At 39.9% G+C, this 22,972-nt stretch overlaps 4 protein-coding genes and 1 long non-coding RNA gene across 15 annotated transcripts; 3 read left to right on the top strand and 2 right to left on the bottom strand.

Moving 5' to 3' along the window:
* Window positions 1-205: 205 nt before the first annotated feature.
* Window positions 206-3,211, top strand: LOC139819509 (protein-associating with the carboxyl-terminal domain of ezrin). The gene is made up of 5 exons (XM_071788896.1): window positions 206-650; window positions 896-1,349; window positions 1,585-1,777; window positions 1,860-1,996; window positions 2,109-3,211. Exons 1-5 carry the CDS (start codon window positions 459-461, stop codon window positions 3,041-3,043), a joined length of 1,911 nt encoding a protein of 636 aa, XP_071644997.1. The 5' UTR covers window positions 206-458; the 3' UTR covers window positions 3,044-3,211.
* Window positions 3,199-4,550, top strand: LOC139819531 (GSK3-beta interaction protein). Its single transcript, XM_071788936.1, has 2 exons — window positions 3,199-3,340; window positions 3,464-4,550. The coding sequence occupies exon 2, from the start codon at window positions 3,545-3,547 to the stop codon at window positions 3,893-3,895; it is 351 nt and encodes a 116-aa protein (XP_071645037.1). The 5' UTR covers window positions 3,199-3,340; window positions 3,464-3,544; the 3' UTR covers window positions 3,896-4,550.
* Window positions 4,551-5,184: 634 nt separating this feature from the next.
* LOC139819534 (uncharacterized) lies at window positions 5,185-6,774 on the bottom strand. The gene is made up of 2 exons (XR_011733751.1): window positions 5,740-6,774; window positions 5,185-5,583 (listed from the first exon to the last, which is right to left on the bottom strand). It is a non-coding gene; the product is annotated as an uncharacterized lncRNA (long non-coding RNA).
* Window positions 6,775-6,899: 125 nt separating this feature from the next.
* Dmtn (transmembrane and coiled-coil domain 2 protein Dmtn) lies at window positions 6,900-18,206 on the top strand. Of its 11 annotated transcripts, XR_011733745.1 has the most exons (13): window positions 6,901-7,137; window positions 8,185-8,646; window positions 10,059-10,260; window positions 10,470-10,677; window positions 11,137-11,302; window positions 11,410-11,638; window positions 11,758-11,835; window positions 12,078-12,160; window positions 13,054-13,379; window positions 13,495-13,895; window positions 14,240-14,400; window positions 14,598-14,704; window positions 14,982-18,206. XR_011733745.1 is itself a non-coding variant. In XM_071788905.1 (12 exons), exons 3-11 carry the CDS (start codon window positions 10,118-10,120, stop codon window positions 14,394-14,396), a joined length of 1,752 nt encoding a protein of 583 aa, XP_071645006.1. In that variant the 5' UTR covers window positions 6,902-7,137; window positions 8,185-8,646; window positions 10,059-10,117; the 3' UTR covers window positions 14,397-14,400; window positions 14,598-18,206. The 11 variants fall into 11 exon arrangements, 10 of the variants coding, with proteins under 10 accessions (XP_071645002.1, XP_071645006.1, XP_071644998.1 ...); XM_071788905.1 differs by having other exon boundaries at window positions 6,902-7,137; window positions 13,093-13,379; window positions 14,598-18,206; XM_071788897.1 differs by having other exon boundaries at window positions 6,902-7,137; window positions 14,598-18,206.
* A 135-nt stretch (window positions 18,207-18,341) lies between these two features.
* LOC139819507 (uncharacterized) lies at window positions 18,342-22,884 on the bottom strand. Its single transcript, XM_071788892.1, has 4 exons — window positions 22,744-22,884; window positions 21,757-22,188; window positions 21,301-21,546; window positions 18,342-21,200 (listed from the first exon to the last, which is right to left on the bottom strand). The coding sequence occupies exons 1-4, from the start codon at window positions 22,882-22,884 to the stop codon at window positions 19,740-19,742; spliced, it is 2,280 nt and encodes a 759-aa protein (XP_071644993.1). The 3' UTR covers window positions 18,342-19,739.
* Between the last annotated feature and the right edge of the window lie 88 nt (window positions 22,885-22,972).

Genomic DNA, 22,972 nt, shown 5'->3' with positions numbered 1-22,972 from the left:
TCTGGTTTTCCCCATAACCTCCTTAATTATTATATTTTTCTAATTTTTAGAATTGGAACAAAAGTAAAATCGAGAATAAAAGTAAATCTGCATTGTTAGAAATGGACGTGAAACGGAGAACCGGAGCTAGGAACACATGACAAGAAACCGGAGCGAGCGATCGACCAATCGCGGGCGGCGGTGATCATCCGCGACCTAACCCTAACTGCCCTAACCTACCGAGAGGGTGACACCTTGGCCGCGCACACGTAAAACGTAATGTCGGCGTTATCGGAATGCGATCGGAGTCGGCCAAGTAGCGATGTCGATGTCGATCGCTGAATCGCGCGAATCGTAGAGCAGATGGAACGCGCGCCTCTCCCCGGCCTCGCGTGCCCGATGTTCCCGAGCGATTCTCCGCTGCCGCATCCGACATCCGACGTAATAGCCGCCGCGACACGGCGTATGTCGAGCGACTAATGGGGAACGAAAGGAGTGCCCTGCGCGGCCTCGAGATCGAAAACAAGGCCGTCGAGGTCACGGACTACTGGATGCACTACGATGCGAGCGTGCGCGACAGTCTGCAGAAGCTGTCCATCTTCATCAGCGAGCCGTCCTTGCACTTCACAGCGACGTTCGGGCGACCGTCGCCGTTGGAGCGAGCGGCGAAGGTTTGACATCTATTATCTCCGCTTCCAGACTTTCAGATATATCCCGCAAAAGCAGTCGAATATTTCCCTATTTATCTTGACAGACACAGAAATGAGACCACTTTGAGATCCTCCTCCTGATTTTTTTTTATATGTGGACTTCTTTTGTGTACAATAACATGTTATGGATTATACAATGCATGCGTGTACGTTACGGAAGTAAAATTGTAAGAAATAAACAGTGGACGCGGTATTATATGTTTTAGAATTTTATGCTACACCGGCATCCTTGTATCCTGAAGTATATATCTTCGTGGAGCAAAGGCAGCAAGTTCTTTCTCGCCACGGAAGAGGCCAGGCCGCTGATCCAAGTTATTGAGAAGCAGAATGTATTGCAAATATGCATCGGTCTGCACAGTATCCTACGAGCCCTGGTGTTCCTGCACGAGACCGCATTGGCGTCGCACAACAACGTGTGCAGCAGTTCGATCTACGTCACCGCGGAAGGATGTTGGAAGTTGGGTGGATTGGAGTGCCTGTGCAAACTCGCGGGCGCGACGCCGACGTATTATCAACGAATAAAGAGTTACCGATACGAGAAGGCGATATCGTCGAACGAAGACGTGGCTGATTTAATTAAAACCGCTAATCTCACTGCGATCGATTCGTACGCGTTTGGAGTACTGGCAGAAGATATTCTGAAGAATTTACAAGACACAGGTATACACAAAAATCGAAAGTCATATTGCGCATATTTTCTTTGTTAAATGAAACGATAAGGCTGCGGTCCACTTGACGCTACAAATGCTTTGGAGCGTTCTTCTTCTTCTTCCTTCATTGAAAGAAAAGAGAAGAGGAATGCTTCGAAGCATTTGTAGCGTCAAGTGGACCGCAGCTTAAATGATACGTTTGTGACATTGGAATACAGTAAACTTGAATTTCAAACCAATTTCAGATGAAGCAATTCCAAATTTGTTGGAATTTAAAGAGTTTTGCAAAAAGAATCTGCAGAATCCGGACGCATGTCTGAGAAGTAGATTATTCAATGTGCTGCAGCATTCGTTTTTCACTCACGAGTTTATAAGGATACATGCGTTTCTGGAAGAATTACCGCTAAAAACTGACGTTGAGAGGGAAGAGTTCTTCACGTGAGTATAACTTGAAGAAAATAATTCTGTGTTATGTAATGGCATAAGAAATTGTGTCTACATATATGGATAATTTTTTTAGGAAATTAAGGCAGCAATTGCAGATGTATCCCGAGGCTGTTGTTGCTGAACAATTAGGCAGGGTGCTTCTTTCCAGGATAGTTTTGTTGGATAGCACTGCCCAAGTAAAACTTTTACCGTTTATCTTTAAACCCAAAGGTTAGGCTATATCTGTTGCGTTCAGTAAAATCATAACGGTTACTTGATACACATGAATATCTTCATTTTACGTAACAAATGGCCTAATGAAATATCTAATATTTTTTTACAGATGAGAAAAACGATTTGGGGACTAGTCTATTTACAGTTCCTACTTTTAAGAGTATCTTAGTACCGAGACTTCTGCAGATGTTTTGCATTCGAGATGTCTCTATTCGCCTGCTGCTGCTGTCCCATTTCAATACGTTCGTTCACGTGTTCGAGACGGAGGAGTTGAAAAATCATATTCTTCCCGAGTTACTCGTTGGAATAAAGGACACCAACGACGATCTCGTCAGTGCGACGTTAAGGGCGCTGGCTGACGTAGTGCCGATCCTGGGCGCGGCGACGGTTATCGGTGGGAACAGAGGAAAATTATTTACGGACGGTCGGCCGAATAAGAAAATGATTCGAGGCAAGGATCTCGATGCTATTAGGAAAGCTTTCACTCAAGAGATACCTGTCTTCGTGAACATAGACGAAAGTAACGTGCACCTAGCGGAGAGACCGTCGCCGGACGGTGGCGAGGACAAGAGGGAGAAGGAATTTTCGTTTCCCGAGGAGGAGTGCACCTGGTCGGATTGGGAAACGCAGGAGCCAGCTGGTCGTTGCTCTGTAGAAGAGGCTCCCCCGGAGGAGGACAACGTGCAGTCGGACGTACAAGGTCCTTGCGACGCGGGCTCGTCCTCGCCCTTGTCGGAATTATCGTCGAGCGCCGAGAAGCCGAAGTACACGAAGAAACTTGTAATTTCCGACATTACGGAGCTCGATATAAAGAATTCGAAGGTGATAAAATCCCCGAAGGAAGAAATCGACTTCTTCACGGATATGGAGCCTGTGATACGAAAGACGCAGATCTTACACGTCCCGGAGGAAGTGCAATCGCCGAAGAGCATGTTCGACGTGAAGGCGTCAGGCGTCACTTTGGAGGAACACGACGTTAACGGTTGGGGGGAAGATTTGAGTGACCTGAGCATAGACGATACGTACGAACTGGCGCAACAATGAGCGTGTAAACAAAAAAAGAGAGAGAAACCACTTGCACAAAGAAGCGAACGAGCTCATGCGACAAATACTCATCCCGATTGTATCCATTTTCATTAACGTCCAATCAGTTCATGTATACCATGTATACTATCGAAATAAGTATTTTTAATAAATGTAAAATATATACGATAGGCCAAAGTACTTATCTCTTTTGCAAGAGTTTCATAAATTAAATCGTAAAGAAATCTTATAGGGTACATCTATCCGAGCAGACGGAAATACTCATCGCCATCGTGGATTCCTTCGTCTAATTAACAGGTATATATTTTTAACGGCTTCAGAAAGAGGACAATATATAGCTATTAGGCTACAGGCTACGAGTGTAAGGATCCATATAGGGAAATATAGAGATTTTATGTCAAGAATGTCGTGTGTTTGCAGCATCAGGCATCAGGCTGCGAACTGTCGCGACCAGACCGACGATTTCAATCATATTTGAGGAGAAATCGCGTTCGCGGCGCGATGCGGGCCGACGACGGGGACCGGGTGCTGGACGCGGACCAGTGGCGGCTGGAGGCCCAGGCGGTTATCGACGACGTGAAGAAGCATGTGCGTGATCTGAGGGTCTCCGAGCGGCTGACCAGCACGAACCAGGTCATCTATCTGAACCTGGTCACGCTGGAGGATCTGCGGTTCTGCGTGGAGCTATCGGCCGCCGGCTTCGCCATCGTCGGCAATCGGCACGACGACACGTCGAACACGGGTAACGAGCGCTTCGAGACGCCGTACAGCCTGCTGGACTTCGTCAGTCCGCGGTACAGGAATTCCTTCGGGAACGCGCTGCTGGACAAGCTGAAGGAGCTGGAGCGATGAACAGTAGAGATCTCGCGCGAGACGACGGGAAGGAAGCCGTGTTCCTGTCGTGGTCTAGGTTAAGAGTTAGGTTAAGTGCGGTTAGTTAAATTATAATTCGCTTATAAGCGTCCGTTATTTTAGTTGGTATTGTACAATTTGGAATGAAACAGTTTACTACGTAGCATACGGACTATATTTTGATAATTGGTCGACGGCCGACGCGAAAATGGGATTCGATCCCACGTAACATCCTTAGCAATCCTTAGGCGCTGCGTCGATGTGTTTGGGAACGCATGCCCGCATTCATTGTCGCGTTTATATTTATTGTCGAGTTTTTTTATCATATTCTCGACGAGTAAATTGCGAAATCGCTCAAACTTAATTAAAAAAAAAAAAAAAAGAGATTTAATGTGTTTCATTAACGTTGCGAGGCAAGTTTCGCAAAAGAACAAATCATCGATTCATTTATCTTGCCTTCATTCTTTTTTGCGCTTCTAGTCGTAGTTTGTACTTACTCAATTGTAAAAAAAACAGAGTTGTTCATTGTTTTATACGTTCCGCTCATTTTTAAATCATAATCTCGTAATGAACTCCGTAATGTAAAACTAACGGAAAGAAAATGAGACTGGAGTTTTTGGAAATATAATGCCGATCTTCGTCGACTGGAAATTTTGATTTGCGTCGCCTTTATTAGCCAAACTTCTAAAATAATTCCCGAAATTTTAAAGTCTCAATCGTTACTATTTCTTTATTCATTTTTTTATAAGTATTACAAGCTTTTAATCATCACGAAATGTATCGCAGATTATTAAGTTTCCGCTTCGCTTATATAATTTATTCATAGTTTATCTTATCTTCCAAACATTAGTCCTCGTGAATACGCTATTAATTATTATTCCGTTTTCCGTATTCATGAGAATCAAATTTGCAAACGCTCTTAAGAGTTGAATTTAAAATGTTTTTTTTTTTCGACGAAGTTTTGCCGCAAGAGTTGACTTATCAGTCCCGGAATGCACGGACACGTCTCTTATCGTCATCCGTGAAGTGATTTTCCAGTGCATTTGGTCTAATCGATGACTTCACAGACGCTCGGTGCTGACGCATACGTCTTATCGTATTCTGCGTTGTTCCAGCACACAACTGCGCGACGCGACGGCTTTATTAATGCTCTCGTCTCTCGTGGGCGACGTGAAAATGAGGAGCGCGTAATCTTATCATGAATTAAGCCAGAATGATCATACATATATGACGCAACGTGATCGGCTGATGTCTGGGGGGGAAAAAAAAACAGCTGTAGCGGTAAAAGATAAATGTCGAAATTTTGCATTCGAACGATTTCGTTTACATTTACAAGACAATTCTGTAATTCAAATTTCGCTTTCTACGATGTCCGAATTCGTCGGTTCTAGACGGCTTTAGACAGTTTATTTTCGAAGGTACCGAGAATATATCGCGCTGATATCTGGACGCGAATTTAATCCCTGCGAGGGTCCAGGTGAGCCTTTTCTCTACAATTTCAGTTCTTGGAATTCTATGTAGAGCCAACGCGTCGGTATGTATCTCGTGATTATTTTTCGTTCAAATTACTTGACTGTGTCGCTGTTGTCACATTGATATTTAAAGAGATCAATCGATGCTTTGTTCCCAGTCGCGGGACTAGCCGCGTCGCTCGAAAGTCCGTTCTTCGTAGCTACGCTACGTCATACCTGGAATACATTTGAAATGACTGTAATTAGGCGTCGGGGAGAAAAGGAGGAAAGAGGAAAGAGAAAAGTATTATAAGAGGGAGAAAAAGAAATTCACTACGTCTCCCATAATAATAATAATGTCCATCACTTTTGGAGCGTAGGTCATCTACAAACTTTTTCCATTTCCGCTTATCAGAGGTTCCAAATATCTCAGCTCATTAGCTCCAGCTTCGTTTAGTCCCCTGCCCCAGGCTCTTCTCTAACTGTTCTTGGCTCTCCCACGTTTCCTAATTATCCTGAGAATTCCACCGCAATGCGTCTCTAGATATTTGGCATCTAACAAGTTCTTGGCGATCCTCCTTCCTAAACGTGCATCCAATCCATTTAAATTTCCAAAATGTCCTGACCCGTTACGACGTCATAAATCTTTGATATAACTTTCGGCCATCAAATTCCAAGGATGTAATGAAGACATCGGTTCTCTGTAAGCAATCTGCCCGTAGTATGACAATAGATTGGCAGTAGATCTGCTCAGATATCACAACAGATCCGGTATCATCTGGTGTCGGCATTAAATTCGTATTTTACCGCTGACGGCGGATTGTCAGCAAAAACGGAGCAGACCCTCATTTCGCAAACATTAAAATACATCATTTAAAAGGCAGATTTATCTATATAGTTTCCACAATCAATTTACCATTATATTTTGTTCGCAGAGTTTGTTATAGATTTCTGCTGACATTCTACCGACAAAATTTGCAGCAAACATTTTCAAAATCTGTTGAAAACTATAAAGAATGCAGAAAGTCGAGAGAGGGAAATAATGAAGGAGTGAGTGTATGCAGAGGTATTAATTATTGTAAACAAGTTCTTGGCTCTAGGCCGAAAGGCCGAATCAATAAAATACTGCAGTATTCTTCTTCCAACATTCATAACTCAATAAATAATACTAATTGTAAGTAAAATTTCCTTTTTTTCATTCTCGTCGCCGCAGGACGCCGCTGCCAAATTGCGTCATCTCCGAACAAAAACTCAGCTACGGGGAAGCGTGTCTCCAGGCATCGGCCGTCCGGTGCCGTTCCTATAGTCATTTGACGTTAGTCTCGGCTGCGCGTGGAGTCGCGGACAGTCGCGTCGACGTTACGTCGCGCCGTAACCTCGGACACCTCTCGCGAGGTATATACGTATATGTATATACGTATTGTCGTGACGGTGCGCGGGAAATCGGCCTGATGAATCGGCCGGCGTGCGATGACATGACACGCCCGCCGATCCGTCACGCAGCGAGCACGTATAGCGTCCGTCAGCGATAAGGCCAGCGTCTGTGCAGTCTGGTCAGTTCGCGCGCGGTGCAGCACGGTGCAACTGTACCCACGCGCGCTCTCCGTCTCCCGTCGCGTGCGGGCGCACGCGAGGACACGACAGAACGCGTTCGGGAACAGCGGGGACCGGGGACGGCCAGACGGACGGAAATCTTGGCGAGCCGTCAGCCGATGCGACACGCGCGGCGCGGATCGCGCATGCATTCGTGCGTCCGACGTCGCGTAGGAACGACGCCGCGCGGTGAACGAGGTGAGAGCGACGACGCGATTTCGCGAGTGAGAGCGAGCGAGCGAGAGAAAGAAAGAAAGAAAGAAAGAAAGCAAGAAAGGAGTGAGCGAGTTGCGTGCTGCGTCGAGAAAGTAACGTCTGGCCCGCGGTACCCGAGGTAGTACGAGATTTGACGCTTCGACGCGCGTGTCACTTCCTTCCCCCCGGCCGACGAGGAACGTCCGGCGTCGTCCGCGGACGACAAGGCGGTGGTCCTGTTCTCCAGGAACGGCGGACGGGCGCGCGCAGCACACTCGTTTCGAACGGCGACGCCGCGCCGTGCGCCTTGACGTCGGGCGACGACGGACGATCGCGCGTCCGCGGCGCACTTCACGCCGAATGCGCCCGTCCGCGACTTTCTGTTTACGGCGTTTACGCTGGTTTACGTTCGCGTTCCGCGAGGAACGAGGGAGAGTCGGTGTGAGGCCAGGCTGACCAGGTGAGAGGAGCGGATCCGGAGGATCGACGCGCGCCAGCTGCGGCTCCCGACGGCCGACGGAACGTGCGTGTTTACTCTCCCCGCGGGACTCGCGCGGGAGTCGTCATCTGTGTGTGTGTGTGTGCCCTCCTGGCTCCTGACGTTTGGACGTCGCATTTCCGAGCGTATTTCCGGAGCCGGTCGCGGTCCAACGCCGCGCGCCCTGGCTGCCAAGATTTAATTCCGCCGTGGCCAGAGTTATATGACACGAATAGCCCCCGCGCGCGTCGCGCGGATCCACCGAGGAACAGTTAATCGGGACTAATTAGCGCTTGTGCCACTCTGTCGACGCGCGACCGCCCGTTTCTTTCCTCACACACACTCTCCACGTTCAGGCGAACGAGAATCACGATTTGGACCGTTCGCCCGTCTCTCCGTCTCGCGGCATCGATGAATTATTTTGACCGGTGCCGTTTTTTCCTCCATAAGTATAGACTAACCGTGGAACCGTTCTCGTACAACAGTGCCTACCGCGATCTAATTTTTCCTTTTGTACTGACGAAGGAAGGCGAGGGATCTGCTTAACGTTGAGTCAACTCTCCTGTTTGCAGGGAAAACGGTGCGTCTAACGTGAGGGAGGAAGTCCCAGCGAGGTTCGACGTCGCCGCTACGGACCGACCGACCCAGCGAGCGCACGCTATTAATACGGTCCTGCGTGTGTTTTTTCATCGATACTGCCCGTCGCCGCACACGCTGTTTTGCGCTCGCATAACAGCGCCGTGATCGCGCAACGAGCGCGCCGAGCTCGCGCTCTGTCCCTGAACGCGGCAGGAGCGAAGTCCGGAGGCTGGCTGGACTACCCGTTTTCTTCTGGAGCGGAGCTGTTCCCCCTTGTCCCTCCCTGCCCCCTGGAGAAACGCGGCGCCGTCCGTGACTAACTGCGTGTTACCTCCGCGCTCTGCGTCGTCTGCGTGTGTGTGTGTGTGTGCGCGGTGCGTTTTGTGATATCGGTGCCCAGCCACCCAGATGCCGTCTAAAGATCATCGCCGAGACTTTCGCCAGCCACGTGATCGGCAAGTTCAATTCCGTTTTACGTTGCGTCGAGCGCGGGCCGAAGCGAGGCCTTCGTCATTCACGAATTGGCAGGATTAGCAAGTGTTTTAAATTCCGGTCGCTTATTCCTGACTTTCGTTCCCGAATCAGATGCTTTTCGCGTTTCTTAAACATATTCAGCTTTAGCTTGACCCTTTTCACGTTCAGTGTATATTCCTACTTTAGTAATTTTATGTTTTAAATAATTTTAATGTTAATGGAATACGATCTAGGTGATATTATAAAAAATTGTAGAGCAACTTCTATCATTTGAACTATTATTCAAAGTAATGTAGCGCTTCTTAGTTTCAAATCGACAATATGATAATAGCAATGATTCATCAGTTAATATGATCAAATTAAAGGAAGTGATACGACGTAGAATTGAGAAAAGAATGCTTGTCCACTTTATTTTCCATTATTGCAAACGTTGGATAGATGAAGCTTTTGGCACGTACTTTTAATATGTTGTGATATAAAAATTTACAATATAAATATGCAATATAATGGTATATTGTATATATATTTCAGTATAAGTCGTTTTACCTTTTTTAATATAATTTAGTTTTTAAAAACTTTATACGTAATCTTTTGAATTTAATATGAACAGAGATGCAATAATACTTTTGCACAAATTTATTTATGTAGCGTGATCGAAATAATTTTTCGCCGACTAAAACGTGAATGAAACGTTTCTCTTTATGTGAAGTATCCTACATTCTAAATTTAGATGCAGTCTCTGTGTGCTCAATGTATATTTAAAGTATAAATTAGATAATGTAGCCTCTTAGAGAAAATTACTGCCCAAGATAGACCCATTGGGGTCCAACCGTGGTGAAGTGTTTGTTCCGTAATTTATTACGCTTTGTTTTTTTTTTATTGTACGATAAAAGGAATAAAAATACTGTACACAATATTAATGCATAATATTTATGATGCATAAATGTCGATAATGGAATAAAATTATAAATAAATACACACACTGAAATATATATATATATATATTTATATATATCTATATATATAAGCTTGTGCAATTAAAATCGCTTGTTTTGCCATTAATGGTTTACTCTGAGAAAAACCTATGAATCATAAAAAAACTGTAATAAGATAAAGCTTATCATATGTGTGGTTGATATTGAGCTTTATCTAATAATATCAAGAGGCGTGAGTAATCTCTCCGGTGCGAGCTGAAGTTTCAATTCATTGATATTTGATATTAATTATTAGAATCTTATCTTTCGCTTTTTGCAGCTTAAGATTATAAAATATCGATTTATCAATTCCAGTATAAGTAGATTAATAACCGGGACATAGTTGTCTTGTAAAATTGAACTATCCTTTCGTACTTAACAGTATTTCTTATAATACCTGTGATTTAACGTGTGTCCAGGTTCAACGTGAACTTACTAAAACGAAGTAGATAGATGTCAACCATCTCAGAACAAAGGTATGGCAAGCTTGATGGTCAGCACCTCTAGTAAAAACAGTTCGCGCAGTGGATCTCCTAGTAGAACGACTTCGACGTCTCAAGTGCATCAGCAACAATCGACAGCAAACTTGGATCACACTCCAAGATTGCGTAATGCCCCAATGTAAGGTTCTATTAGTACAATAGATATATATATACAACTTATTATTTATTGCATGTTCGGTTTCTTCAAACAAAGAGTCACAAAAATCTGTATATTTTTATATGTATATTTATAATTCACCTTTATTATATTTATTATAATATTATCAGATCTAAAATCTACAAATTAAAGAAACTATAATAATAACATTTGCTAAATATCTGTTTCAGTTCTCAAGGAGAGGGTAGCACAGGCAGTGGAAGTAGCGGTGGGGGCGGTACTGGAAGTAGCCTCAATATGAAAGGCAGCAATAGACAAAGATCACCAGGAAATTTAATTCGCACGGGGGATACCATGGATGAACCAAGTAATACTTCAAACACTGCCGAACCAGACGAGTTTGTGCCAAATGTTCATCCACCGACTGATGACGAAGGAGTACGTACTTTTCATTTCAAATACCTCGATTCTAATGAGGTATAAGATAATAAGCGTTTGCATTAAACACGAGCAGGAAAATTGTTGCTTTGTGGACCTAATGCGTGTATGCAATCTACAGTTGTCTTTGTGTTCTTACATAAAGAGAGTTACATAATATTGCTATTGTATATGCGTTAACTAACATAGTAGATTGCAAGGTCAATGATTAATATGCAATCAAATTACAGAGTAGGAAATAGTACAATTATGCGCATGTTTTAAACAAGATTATATCAGCTTCGCCAATTTTTAAACTCTATCTGATATTTTAAGATCGCAGAAAAAATCATAAAATCAACTGCTTTTGATATAGTTAAACTGCGTTGAAAAGGATGTTGTTTTATATTTATCGTTATAGAGTTCATATGATTTTTTATGCACGTTCAAGTGAAAGATAATATCAATGTATTGTTGCAGGAACAATATCACGCAACCCAATCGTTCCTATCGAATGGTTCTTCTGAATTGATAACCGATGATGTTGACTCTAGTGCAACACGAGTTCGTCAAGCTATTGAACATATTCAAAGCAAAATTGCTAAAACGCGAGAACAAATAAGAATAGAACAAACCACGCGGGATGGTACGTAAACTTTTCTTAATTTAATTTAGATGGACACGCAAAGACGAAAGTATATCTTATCAATACGTGTTATTTACTTTATGTAATGTTATACATTTGTTATTTAGAAAACGTCAACGAATATTTGAAATTGGCTGCTAATGCGGACAAGCAGCAGTTAACTAGGATTAAAACGGTATTCGAGAAGAAAAATCAAAAATCGGCGCACAGTATTTCGCAACTACAAAAAAAGTTAGATAGCTATACGAAAAAATTAAGGAATTACGAGATGAATGGTGCACCGACGAGTCATAGGCAACCGAGAGAAATGTTACGCGATATGGGGCAAGGACTTAAGTGAGTTTCATGTAAATGATTATTTTGATTTTAATTATTTCTAAAGAAAAAAAATGTTGAAATTTATCACCGAATAATACATAATAAATTATTATGTATTATTTGATAAACGTTAAAAGCAAATCTCTGACTAATTTGGGCTTGCATTTCAGAAATGTGGGAGGAAACATCAGGGATGGAATCACTGGTTTTTCAGGGTGAGTGTTGATACGAAAATAGATCCCATGCCCAAACATGCTGAAACTCTATTCTTATGTGGTTGATTCATCACTTCTTTTTAGAACCGCACTGCCATTCATTAATACCACTTCAATTTAAGATTAACGTAAAGCATTCTTTTAATAATTTACGAGAAATTGCAATTAAAAGTATAGTCAAGTAAAATATTGTACGCTTATTTATATTTTTAATCTATTATATATCTAATATTCTATTGCAGAACTGTAATGTCTAAACCAAGAGAGTTTGCTCATCTTATTAAAAACAAATTTGGAAGTGCTGATAATATAAATACTTTATCACGTAAGTAACAGTGTTCAATAAATTTCTATCGAGTTTTATATGATTCAAGCTGTGAAGTATAACATATTACAACACCTGGTTAAAAACAATTTAAATTGGTTCAGATTAATAAATGTAATTTAATTCCATTTAACTACAGAAAATAAAGTATATAAGTCTTACATTTCGATTCATACAATCTATTCTTGTCATTTCCATTTATTTAAATATAAAATATGTTTAGATAAGAAAATAAATATCTTTTAACATTTTTGCTATCATGGCAGTTGAGAGTAGTAAGTAATGTGTTGTCCAAAGAGCGAGAGTTCCATTACACTTTATTATAATGCTTCATGCACAGTATCTCTATTTTTACTGCTTCAAGCTTCTTATCTTCTTTATAAAGAAACGATAAAACAATAACATTGTTGTCTGTAACGTATGAAAGATTACTTTGCTGTATCATGTATTCTTTGCTTACAACTTTGCTTATTAAATTTCTCTTTCTGTTTTAATGCAGTACAATCACTTGATATAATTTTGCCATACGTTATGTTGCACATATTTATTTAACATTATATTATTATGTAGCAAAGTATTATATGGTTTACAGTGGCTTCTATGATTACACATTTGCTTTTCTTTATTTACTGTCAGTTATCCAATACTCTCTTGTAACGATGCTAAAGTATATGATAATATAACAAAATAATCAACTGTTTTGCCATTATCGTGATTTAAAAAAAAAAGCATATTGTGAAACGACTGTTTTTCGAAAATAAAAAGGCAGCGAGAAATTAACCATTGTCTAAGGAAAACTGAATAACATAATAACTCGACAAATACTATTACTTCAAAAGGCCAAGCTTTGGTATTGGATAACATTCTAACTTGCCACCTCTGTGTCTCTACAGATGGCTCGACTTTTTATGTAAACGATACACCGCATGCAGGTAATGGTGATAACGCTAGCGTTGAAGATGATAAAACTCACCACGGATCGGCCACGCTTCCGGGTGGATGCAGTCTGGGATCTACCCAAAGCGCAGCGGCTATGAAGTTTCCGTCTGAGGAAGGATCGGAGTGTTCTAGCGTAACTAGTGAAAGCGGCCCTGGTAGTAGAGGACAGCCGCATACGTGTCACAGTAATAATGCCTTGAGTCTCAAATCTATTTTTGCAGAACTACAGGAACACCGGGAGAATCTTGACCGAATGAGAGAAAAAGTAGATGCTGTAAAGGTTTGTATTTAACTAAATATATCCGGTAATCAAAATATATTTTACAAGGATATCACCTGTATGTTGCTAATTTCACAAATGTTTGACTAATATTTTTTATTTTTATTTTGTTTAGACGTTACAGCAGGAAGTGACATATCTTTCTCATTCCCTCCAAGAAGAACGTTTCAGATGTGAACGTTTGGAAGAGCAAATTAATGACCTGACAGAATTACATCAAAATGAAGTAGAAAACTTGAAGCAGGCTATTACAGATATGGAGGAGAAGGTGCAATATCAAAGCGAGGACAGACTACGAGATATACATGAGATGTTAGAGAGTTGTCAAACTAAAATCTGGAAAATGGAACATCAGCAACAACAGCACCAGCAATATGTGACATTGGAGGGTTTGGATAATAGCAATGCGAGAGCGTTGGTTGTAAAATTGATAAACGTAGTATTGACAGTATTGCAAGTTGTTTTGCTCCTCGTTGCAACGGGTGCTGGTATTATGATGCCTTTCCTCAGAACCAGGTAAGATGATTGTCGAGATGGTTTTTATCTTTTACTCTTTTATGTCACTTTTTTATTTTACTTTCTGTTGTAGCGACAATAAACTATTAATAGAATTTTATGCTCATATTCTCTATTATCTGCATTGTTTACATTTATCTTTATTAGATATCTGCAGATAATATTTCCGTGATATAAGTAGAAAATTGAAATATAATAATGGATATTGGTTTTTTTTTTATCAGTAAATCATGTTATTTCTCTCTTGCTTATTTTTATCATCTTCATACTGCAATCTGCAATCAGTCATCCGAATTTATTTTGCACATTCATTATTCTGTTTTGTTTTTACATGTTTGTTACAGCTGTACTAAGCCTCATTGTTTCATGTGTAGGGTGCGTATATTAACAACTACATTCGTTGTACTGGGCATAGTGTTCGTGCTAAAGCAATGGCCTGAGGTACATGACGTTGGCAGTCATCTCATGCGCCACCTCAAGCAGACGCTCGCCATGAAGTAGCATTGTAAGTGAATGAAATTTTCACTCGATGCTTAATTGTCGTTAACACGTAAAGGCAACTTTAGTGCGATACTATATTTCAAAACAAAGTGAACGAAATATGAAAGTTCCTAAATAACTTGTCTCAAAGAAAGAGAAAGGGCAGGGGGGAGGATAGAAAGTAAGAAAAAAAATATTTTATGTAAACAGTATTTATTTTAGGGTGGAATACTTAAATTTAATCAAACCCTGTGATGCTGGGCTAGATTGGACACACATTGAAATCTTGCATCCGTTTATCAGTGTTGTAGCACATTGGAGCAATAATAGTATGTATACGCGTAAATAAGTTTATCTTGTATGTTTATCTTGGGTTGTTTAAATTTATTATTATATAAGATATATGTATTTTTGATACCATTATTTAAATTGACGAAGCTACCTTGCTGTAGAAAAGTACGTGATTTTCAAATTAATTTATACAAACTTTTATTAATTTCATTAATTTATATCTCTTCATTTTGGTTCAATTTTATCTTTCATGATCGTTACATTAGCGGTCTATTAGTGCTGAACAAATGACATTAAAGAAACTTCTATATTAAGGTACGAAGAATTGTTGAAACACTACACAGTGACACACTGCTCGGCTATATGTGGCACATATTATGAAGGTTTAATTTCAATTAGCAGTATATCTCTACGTTTATTTCTTCACTTGAATGTAAAAGTAGTATAAAAAAAAAGTATCAAGTGAGAAAATGTTAAGTGATGCACACCAGGATACTGTCTTCAACCTCCACGATCGGTCCAGTTACAATTTGTCGATGTACAATCGATTTGTTTTTAAATCTTCTTGGATGTATGTGTCGATAAGTTAAGAATTTGTAACATCCAAATCGTCCAAATGCTAAACAATAATGTAAATTAAGACAGAGCTCTTATATCACTATAGATAGCTGCTGTCCGGCATTGTATAAAATATGAAGTAGTACGTATTGTATATTTACTTGTTATTTGTAATATTCGATAAAGGTATAAGTTCTCTAGGAAATGCAAGCTTTTTTTAATTGTTGTTGCATTGCATAAAATAGCTAGTGTATAAATTAAATCGCGCATGCAATGAAACGGAAATGAAGAATTTCACTGAAGACTACAAGAAACATTACTTTCTCGTTGGAAAATTGTGAATACCAAATTTGGGCATAAATAAAAATTTACATACACACACACACACACACGCTCGCACGCACGTACACACATATATACAATGCATGTGCTGCTACATTTGATATCAGGAGGACCAACCGTCTTTTTCCTCTTATTCTACGATACGATTTACACCGCACATATATACGTTAAAATTATGCTTATATATGAGAATGAGGACGAGAGTGATTTTCATTAGTCCAATGTATGAGCGATCCAATCATCAAAAACATAAATTTATGTATATTATAACGAGCATAAAGAATCGATCCATGACAGTTAGTTGAAATGAGAGAAAGACTGAAGGACTACATTGCTGTAAAACAATTATGTTAGTTTAACATTGGCGCTATAATTTTAAGTTTTTAGTATCGGAGATTATAACATTAATGTGACATGAGAGATAATACAAATTTATGGAAACGCGAAAAGTATTTGATACGTGGCAAAAATTAGATGAGTTAGAAATAACAACAGCTCAGAAATAAGACTTATTGTTAGCACTGATTTGTGTTTCTTCTTTGTATCGTTACTATCTAATAACAGAGCATAAATATGACTTATATATTCACTGTCTTGCAATACAATTTTCTAGCTTTCACAGTCAGGACGGTTCGTGTTCAAGCACTGTTAATCAAAACAGCATGATATACATTGAAGTTAAATAATGAACGTCTGTACATCATTATATCATGCTGCTTTCGTTTAGCACAGAAATTTTAACATTTATCCTTATTTCACGCTATTTACAACTAAATAATAACAATAACTTATATAATTAACCGTTTAGTATCTGTGTTAATTTAATTACATGTAGCGAATATGACAGCGCAAAGTTTTATTCAGAATTTTATTTAAAAGCTGCCCGTAACTGTACAAAAGAGATAATTTAATGTGTTTCATTGTTTAAATTATTTTATGATAATGTATGTTGTTGAAAAATTTTGTATTGATTTAGAAGCTTGCAATGTGAAGGATAAGAGTGTCTGGTAATTGATTAGCAATTCATCGCGTGGAAATTGAAGGCGTGAAAAGGCGTAATTTTATGCTATTGCGAAGAGATATTCAATTCATTCCTGATCTCAAAGCAAATGAAAATTGAACTGTATTATTCATCACACTAGAAACATTCGTTTTTCTTTTCTTGATGTCAGTCAACTCGTCCAATAAATTTCTCACATCCGCATTGTCTGCATGGTATTACTTCGAGCAATTTAACAATCGACTTTTCCCCCGCAAAAATGTTTTGAATATTTTCAATATTATTTTTCATGTTCCTGTGGTAAATATTACATTTCGGATAAATCGCTGTGATTATGCTAGGTTTATATATAAGCTTAATATTTAAGAAGCAGCTTTGGGATCAATATAATCACTGGGAAATACCACCAAAAAACGTATATGTTGTGTATATATATATAGAGATTTTTCTCAAAAACCATGCACCCATTCATCACAATGTGTAACATTCGAGACAAATGAAAACATATTGGTTTTGTCGAATATCTCCGTTAACATCTTTTTTTGTTATATAAAATATATGTAACTAATCTAAGATATAAGTCTATTTAGTATTACATAATCATAAGTAGTTAAAATATATAGGGTGTTAAGCATATATTAATGTATATATCATTATGTTGTATTTATAGAAGTCTTATATCAATAAGACAAGATTTTAACTGTATTTTATTGATTTTTTACTTATAGTTTTTCTAAAAGAAAATATTTAAGAATGGAAATTCAATTCCCTTCCATTATATCATTAGATAACATATAAAACACACCCTGTATATTTATAATTTTAGATCATGGTGCTTTGTAATATACGTATTTAACACTACTAGGAAATTAGAGAATTTATTCACATGATCGACCACCGATTTACTGAGGGCCCCTGCACGCTTATAATATATTGAGCGATACGTAACAGAAAGGAAGCTGGGTATTAAAGTAGTGAAGTACTTAGCGCCCGAACTCGAAATTCTAAGGGAGTTATTAAACAACGACGAGATGTATTTTGTACCTTATTGAAACGTCGCATAAGTTTCCGTTTTTCTACTTAAAAAGCCGTTTACAATTTTATATGTATTTTATATTTACGAGGCCACAAAATGTGTCACATAAATGTGTATCGTATAATTTGCGGTGATCAATTAATGAATCCTGTTAAATAGTTTGTTGTCATTCGTAGCTTAGGGGCCCCGCGTGTAGATATTAGCGATAGGCGACAGAATTATTGAAATAAATTATGTCATCGATGCCTTGCGTAGGTAGTTAATGTCAAATTATAGAATAAATATTCGTTGTCAATTGTAGAGACGGTATAGGCAAAGCCAGCAGCAGTTATTGTAAAGGTTGTTATCACGTACAACTCATTGTGCATATATAACAGCTGCGTTCAAACTGGTATTCAAGGTAATAAAAAGAATATTAAAAAAAAAAGAAACTGAACATACATAAATTTTTATATTCGTCTTTCGATACGCCGATACTTTCTACATGCCCATTGTCAACGGCAATGTTATTGCTGCTGGTAGAGTCGACGTACCGAGGTACGTGCTGAGCAGCCTTCTGCAATATCATTTCGTATTGTCAAAATAAAGCGAATTTTCAATAAAATCACTTATATTCAATTCCACTCGACCTTACGGTGCTATTAATGAATTTCTTCTCTTCGAAGATGATCTTAGCTCTGAGAAAAATTCAATTCAACCAGTTTCAGGGACGTATGTACGGCCAACTAAAAGACACATGTCGGTGTAAAGCTTTTTATATTTCTTCCAAGATTTTGTTAATAATAATATTACATTCATCACAATCTTACAAATATAATATATTCAGTTATTTTATCGTATATCACAATTTCTACTTTGTGCAGAAAGCTGATTTATATTATATTTATATTTACTGAGAGGTTTTTCCTGGTAGCTGTATAAAAATATACAATTGTTCATGAAAATTATTATCTATTCTCTTGAATTATCTTGTGACGATTTGGAAAGTGCTTATATATTATCATTAAAAAAAGCATTGTCATCATTGCATAGCGTTTCGTCGAGCATATCAGCCTTCGATTCATTAAATACTATTTTACTATTAAATAATAAATATAGATATAGTAGTAAATATTATAATATTTACTCTACTACATCTATAAGAAAATATTTTACTTTTCTTATAACAACGTTAACGTTTCTTTTTATGATAGGTAAAGGTTTAGGAATATATAAAAGATGTAATAATATAAGAGAATTCTAATGCGCAAATGTGTGTATATATACTTGCAAACGCAGTAAGAAAAATCGTACATTTTATACATTAATACAATCTTAAATACTCATTAATATATTTTTTATACTCTCCATGTTTTTTTAAAGCTTATTGTTCGAATCAAACAGAGATATCCGATATATAAAATCAGAATGATAATATTTCGTATTATCAACTACCTGACGTCCACGTTCGATAATGAATGCTGCTGGATTTTTCTACCCTATAAAACGCAATTTTTATATATAACCTTTAGAATTTATTTTATATATTAAATCTATTTGTGTTTTGAACTGCATAAAATTGATATATTAAAACAAGTTATTATCTTTTTGTTGTTATTACAAAGTAATGACAAGTTATTACTTTTTAAATCCATCTTTCGAAAAAAGTAAAATATATTTTTGAATATAAGCTAAACTGCTACAATCTTTTAAAAATTAAAATAACGCGAGTTTATTTGTTCATCTTCTTAGAGTCTTGCAATCATTTTATCTATTAACAAATAATTGTTAGATTTTTAATGTTTTAGAAAACAAAATAGACATTGATATAAAAGATTTGTATTTACATGATCTGGAAATACAGTACAATGTCACGAAAAGAAAATTAAAGGACGACATTGTTATAGAATGTATAAAACATGTTGCATCTCAATAATTCAATATAACTTTCAATCTTCATATACCACCAGCACTACGCTGCTTGTAAAAATATCTTTATATAAAGTTTTTGAAAATGTACACTGATAGAATACACTATGGTGATGAAAGCAGTTCGTTATCTATCAAATGCGAATGAAATTTTCTTAGCACCCAAACTGCGCGCGCTAGGCTTGAACGCGACTCGCAGAATTCGTATATGTCATTTTCATCCGTGGCTTCAATCCGCGCTGATTTGGAGCCCTTCGTGTGTATCTCGAACTAGGATATCGGACGAAAGGATGAGCTTGACCTCCGCGTCTTCGTTCTGCGGCACAGACTCGTCCTTTTGCGCAACGGTCGTAACGTGATGCTTCTTCCTGTGAGACATCATAGTTGACCTAGACACGAAAGCCTTGCCGCAGTCGTCGCAGTCGTACGGCCGCTCGCCGGTGTGCAAACGTTTGTGGATCGCCATCGGGCTGAACTGCGTGAACGATCTGCCGCAGACGTCGCATTTGTAAGGACGCTCGCCCGTGTGCGACCGCCGATGGCAGCGTAGCGCCGCGCGTCGAGCGAACACCTTCCCGCAGACTTCGCATTTGAAGCTCTTCTCGCCGGTGTGCATGGTCGAGTGGATCCTGAGGTCGACGCGCGTAAGGAATCCCTTGCCGCACACCTCGCACAGATACGGCTTCTCGCCCGTGTGAATGCGCTGGTGCGTGTTCAGGTAACTCTTGCTGACGAACATCTTCTTGCACACCTCGCACGGGTATTGGCGATTGTCAGTGCCGGAGTGTATCTTCTGATGGCTCTTGCAGAGACCCTTGGTGATGAAACCGCGGCCGCAGATCTCGCACATGTACGGCTTCACGCCGAGGTGACGGTTCTCGTGGTCCAGCAGCGATTGCTTCGTCTTGAAGTTCTGACTGCACTTCGTGCACGAGTACGGCTTCAGGTCCGAGTGCACCCTTTGGTGTACGATGAGATAGCTCTTGCATTGGAATCCCTTGCCGCACGTGGAGCAGTTGTAGTCGAACTGGCCCGTGTGCGTGGCCGTGTGCTGCGCGAGACCGATCTTGCTGCGGAACGCCTTGTCGCACGTCGTACACTGAAACGGCTTCTCGCCCGTGTGCTTGCGCATGTGCTCCTGCAGCTTGTAATTCGACTTGTATTGCTTGCCGCATTCCGTACACACCTTCGCGGTCCACTTCCGTCTCACCGTCGACTGTTTCTTCTGGCCCTCTTGATTGTCATTGCTCTCTTGCGACGGTACTACGTTTAACTGTGCGTCCTTCTCCTTATCGACTACTTCAGTTTTATATACATTACATTGCTCCTTGTGCAGATTTAATACCTCGACGCTAGTAAAATATAAACCGCAGGGACAGCAGCAGAAGTGCTGCTCGAAATGTGCGGCTAAATTGGTCGTCTCCAAAGCTGCTTCGTTGCAGAATGGACACACGTACCAGTGCGAGCCGGTTTCGTCCACGGTAGGGTTGCTGAGCGTAGACTCCAATAACGCGTGCTTCGTTCTCTTCGTGTATTTAATCATTATTTCACACACGCCGTTTATCTGACTCGTAGATGGTAAATCATTCACGGAGTCCACGTGCTCGCGAGTTCCATTTTCGTTCATGCAAGACTCCTCTATTTCAGTTTCTGTTTCGGCTTGGGTGGATACAAAATTATCTACTGCTACCTGAATTACAAACCGGAATAAGCATAAGTAAAATAAGATCATTAAACAATCTTTTATTTTTATGGCTGTTATTTAAAGCATTACTTAAAGCAATACTTACATTATTTTTTAGTACGTGCTGTGTCTCTTCGGTGGTTAATCTGTCTTGCAATCTGTGGTAGTCCTGTTTCATTGAATCCGTCTCGTATTTCACATTTTCACAGTAATGCACTATCTGCTCTTGACTCTGATCTTCAGGATTGATAGAAGTAACGTAATTTATCCCTAATTGACTCAAGTGGCCACCCAGGTTACTCACTACAGTTATATCGCTGTCCAAGTGTATTGCGATCTGATGGTTTGAAACCTACAAAACAATCCACAGATCACACATTAAAATTCAAATTAAATTTTAAATTATTTTTAATTGGATAAATTACATATCTATAAATAAACTGTTTCTCTTGTGTTGGGTTTATATAATCGTATCACACACATTATATACAAACTAATGATCGGAATCGTAAGCAATCTGTTCGATTTACGAAACAAAGTAAACATAGATTGGTTTAATTACCTCTCGTATATGTTCATCGACCATTCTCACCGTGTCACCATCTAGACAGTCAATGTCTTGTATATCCGCATCTTGCTGACCCATCTCTTCCTGAGTAACCACTTGTTCGCCACCGGCCAGATCCATCTCGTCCATTACCTGCATGGTGTGCATGGTGGATTCCGTAGCCTCGTGAGCCACGGCCGAGTGGCTTTGTACATTTTCGTTATTGATCTGTATGCTATTCAAGTTTCTCGGAATTGTGCCCATGTTATTCACGCTCGCCAAATCGTGCTCCGATATGTGCATGACCTCCTCCTTCCCGATCTCCTTCAACATCTCCATAAACATCCCCTCTGTGTGCAGACATTTCTCGCGGAAATCAAACAACTGATCCAGCTTGAACGCGCAATCCTCGCAGACCACTTTGGGCAGTTGGTCCGTCAACGACACCTGAAATTTACAAAGCTACAGTACAATATCTCGCTCCAAAAAGCATCATTGGCCTAGTTTACCAGGGCACGCGAAAAAGAGACCTGACCCAAGCAAGGTCGCAACTGTTTAAACGCACGGTGTAAACTAGGCCATTTACTCTTTTGCAGCGCGGATTAGCATCTATTTTGCTCCCATTCGGAATAAAAATATCAAATGCAATAAAACAGTATAATAAAAATATAAGCTAGCAGAATTTCATATGTATACTTCTAAAGATATCCAACTATTCATCGATTCTAATCAATTCCTCTTTTGTCGGTATAATAAATTTAAATTTATGAAACAATTAAAATTATTTAATGCCACATCAGCCGAGTCCAAGCGACAAAAAAGCTTGTGCCTCCCGTGAGATCCGGAAAGACTCGAACTCGCTTAACCAGACAGAGAGGCGCGTGTCCGTCTCTCGACCGAGGGCATTTAAACTAATTTAAAGACCCAGGATGAGAAGATTACTCCTCCGTCGCTGTCAGTGCTCGCTGAGACGCTCCGCGCTCCACACTCGTCGCCCTTTACCTGAACCGGCAGGCAGGCCGCGATCTTCTTGTCGATGTTGCGCATCTGATCGCCGGCCTCGAATATCGGCAGGCCCATCAGGATGCCAGTCTTGGTCGCGCATAGACGGCACAGGTAATCGAACTCCTCGACGACGGCCATGTCGACGGTACCGAGGTGACTCCTCTCGCGGTCTCCTTCCAACTCCAACGCGAGCCACCGACGGCGACGGGCGACGACGCGACAAGTG

Source organism: Temnothorax longispinosus, chromosome 9 (genome assembly GCF_030848805.1).
Source record: "Temnothorax longispinosus isolate EJ_2023e chromosome 9, Tlon_JGU_v1, whole genome shotgun sequence".
Lineage (NCBI taxonomy): Eukaryota > Metazoa > Arthropoda > Insecta > Hymenoptera > Formicidae > Temnothorax > Temnothorax longispinosus.
Note: the sequence above shows the minus strand (reverse complement) of the source record. Positions and strands in the feature narration are given on the sequence as shown.

What these genes read in the sequence shown, in the direction of transcription:
- LOC139819509 (XM_071788896.1), top strand. Translation starts at nt 459, where the DNA reads ATGGGGAACGAAAGGAGTGCCCTGCGCGGCCTCGAGATCGAAAACAAG. An exon ending in CGTTGGAGCGAGCGGCGAAG is followed by an intron (nt 651 to 895) that starts GTTTGACATCTA and finishes TATATGTTTTAG; the next exon opens with AATTTTATGCTACACCGGCA. An exon ending in GTTTATCTTTAAACCCAAAG is followed by an intron (nt 1,997 to 2,108) that starts GTTAGGCTATAT and finishes ATTTTTTTACAG; the next exon opens with ATGAGAAAAACGATTTGGGG.
- LOC139819531 (XM_071788936.1), top strand. Translation starts at nt 3,545, where the DNA reads ATGCGGGCCGACGACGGGGACCGGGTGCTGGACGCGGACCAGTGGCGG.
- Dmtn (XM_071788901.1), top strand. Translation starts at nt 10,118, where the DNA reads ATGGCAAGCTTGATGGTCAGCACCTCTAGTAAAAACAGTTCGCGCAGT. An exon ending in AGATTGCGTAATGCCCCAAT is followed by an intron (nt 10,261 to 10,469) that starts GTAAGGTTCTAT and finishes TATCTGTTTCAG; the next exon opens with TTCTCAAGGAGAGGGTAGCA. An exon ending in ATGCCTTTCCTCAGAACCAG is followed by an intron (nt 13,896 to 14,239) that starts GTAAGATGATTG and finishes TGTTTGTTACAG; the next exon opens with CTGTACTAAGCCTCATTGTT.
- LOC139819507 (XM_071788892.1), bottom strand. Translation starts at nt 22,884, where the DNA reads ATGGCCGTCGTCGAGGAGTTCGATTACCTGTGCCGTCTATGCGCGACC. An exon ending in CGGCCTGCCTGCCGGTTCAG is followed by an intron (nt 22,189 to 22,743) that starts GTAAAGGGCGAC and finishes TGTAAATTTCAG; the next exon opens with GTGTCGTTGACGGACCAACT. An exon ending in TCGATGAACATATACGAGAG is followed by an intron (nt 21,547 to 21,756) that starts GTAATTAAACCA and finishes ATTGTTTTGTAG; the next exon opens with GTTTCAAACCATCAGATCGC.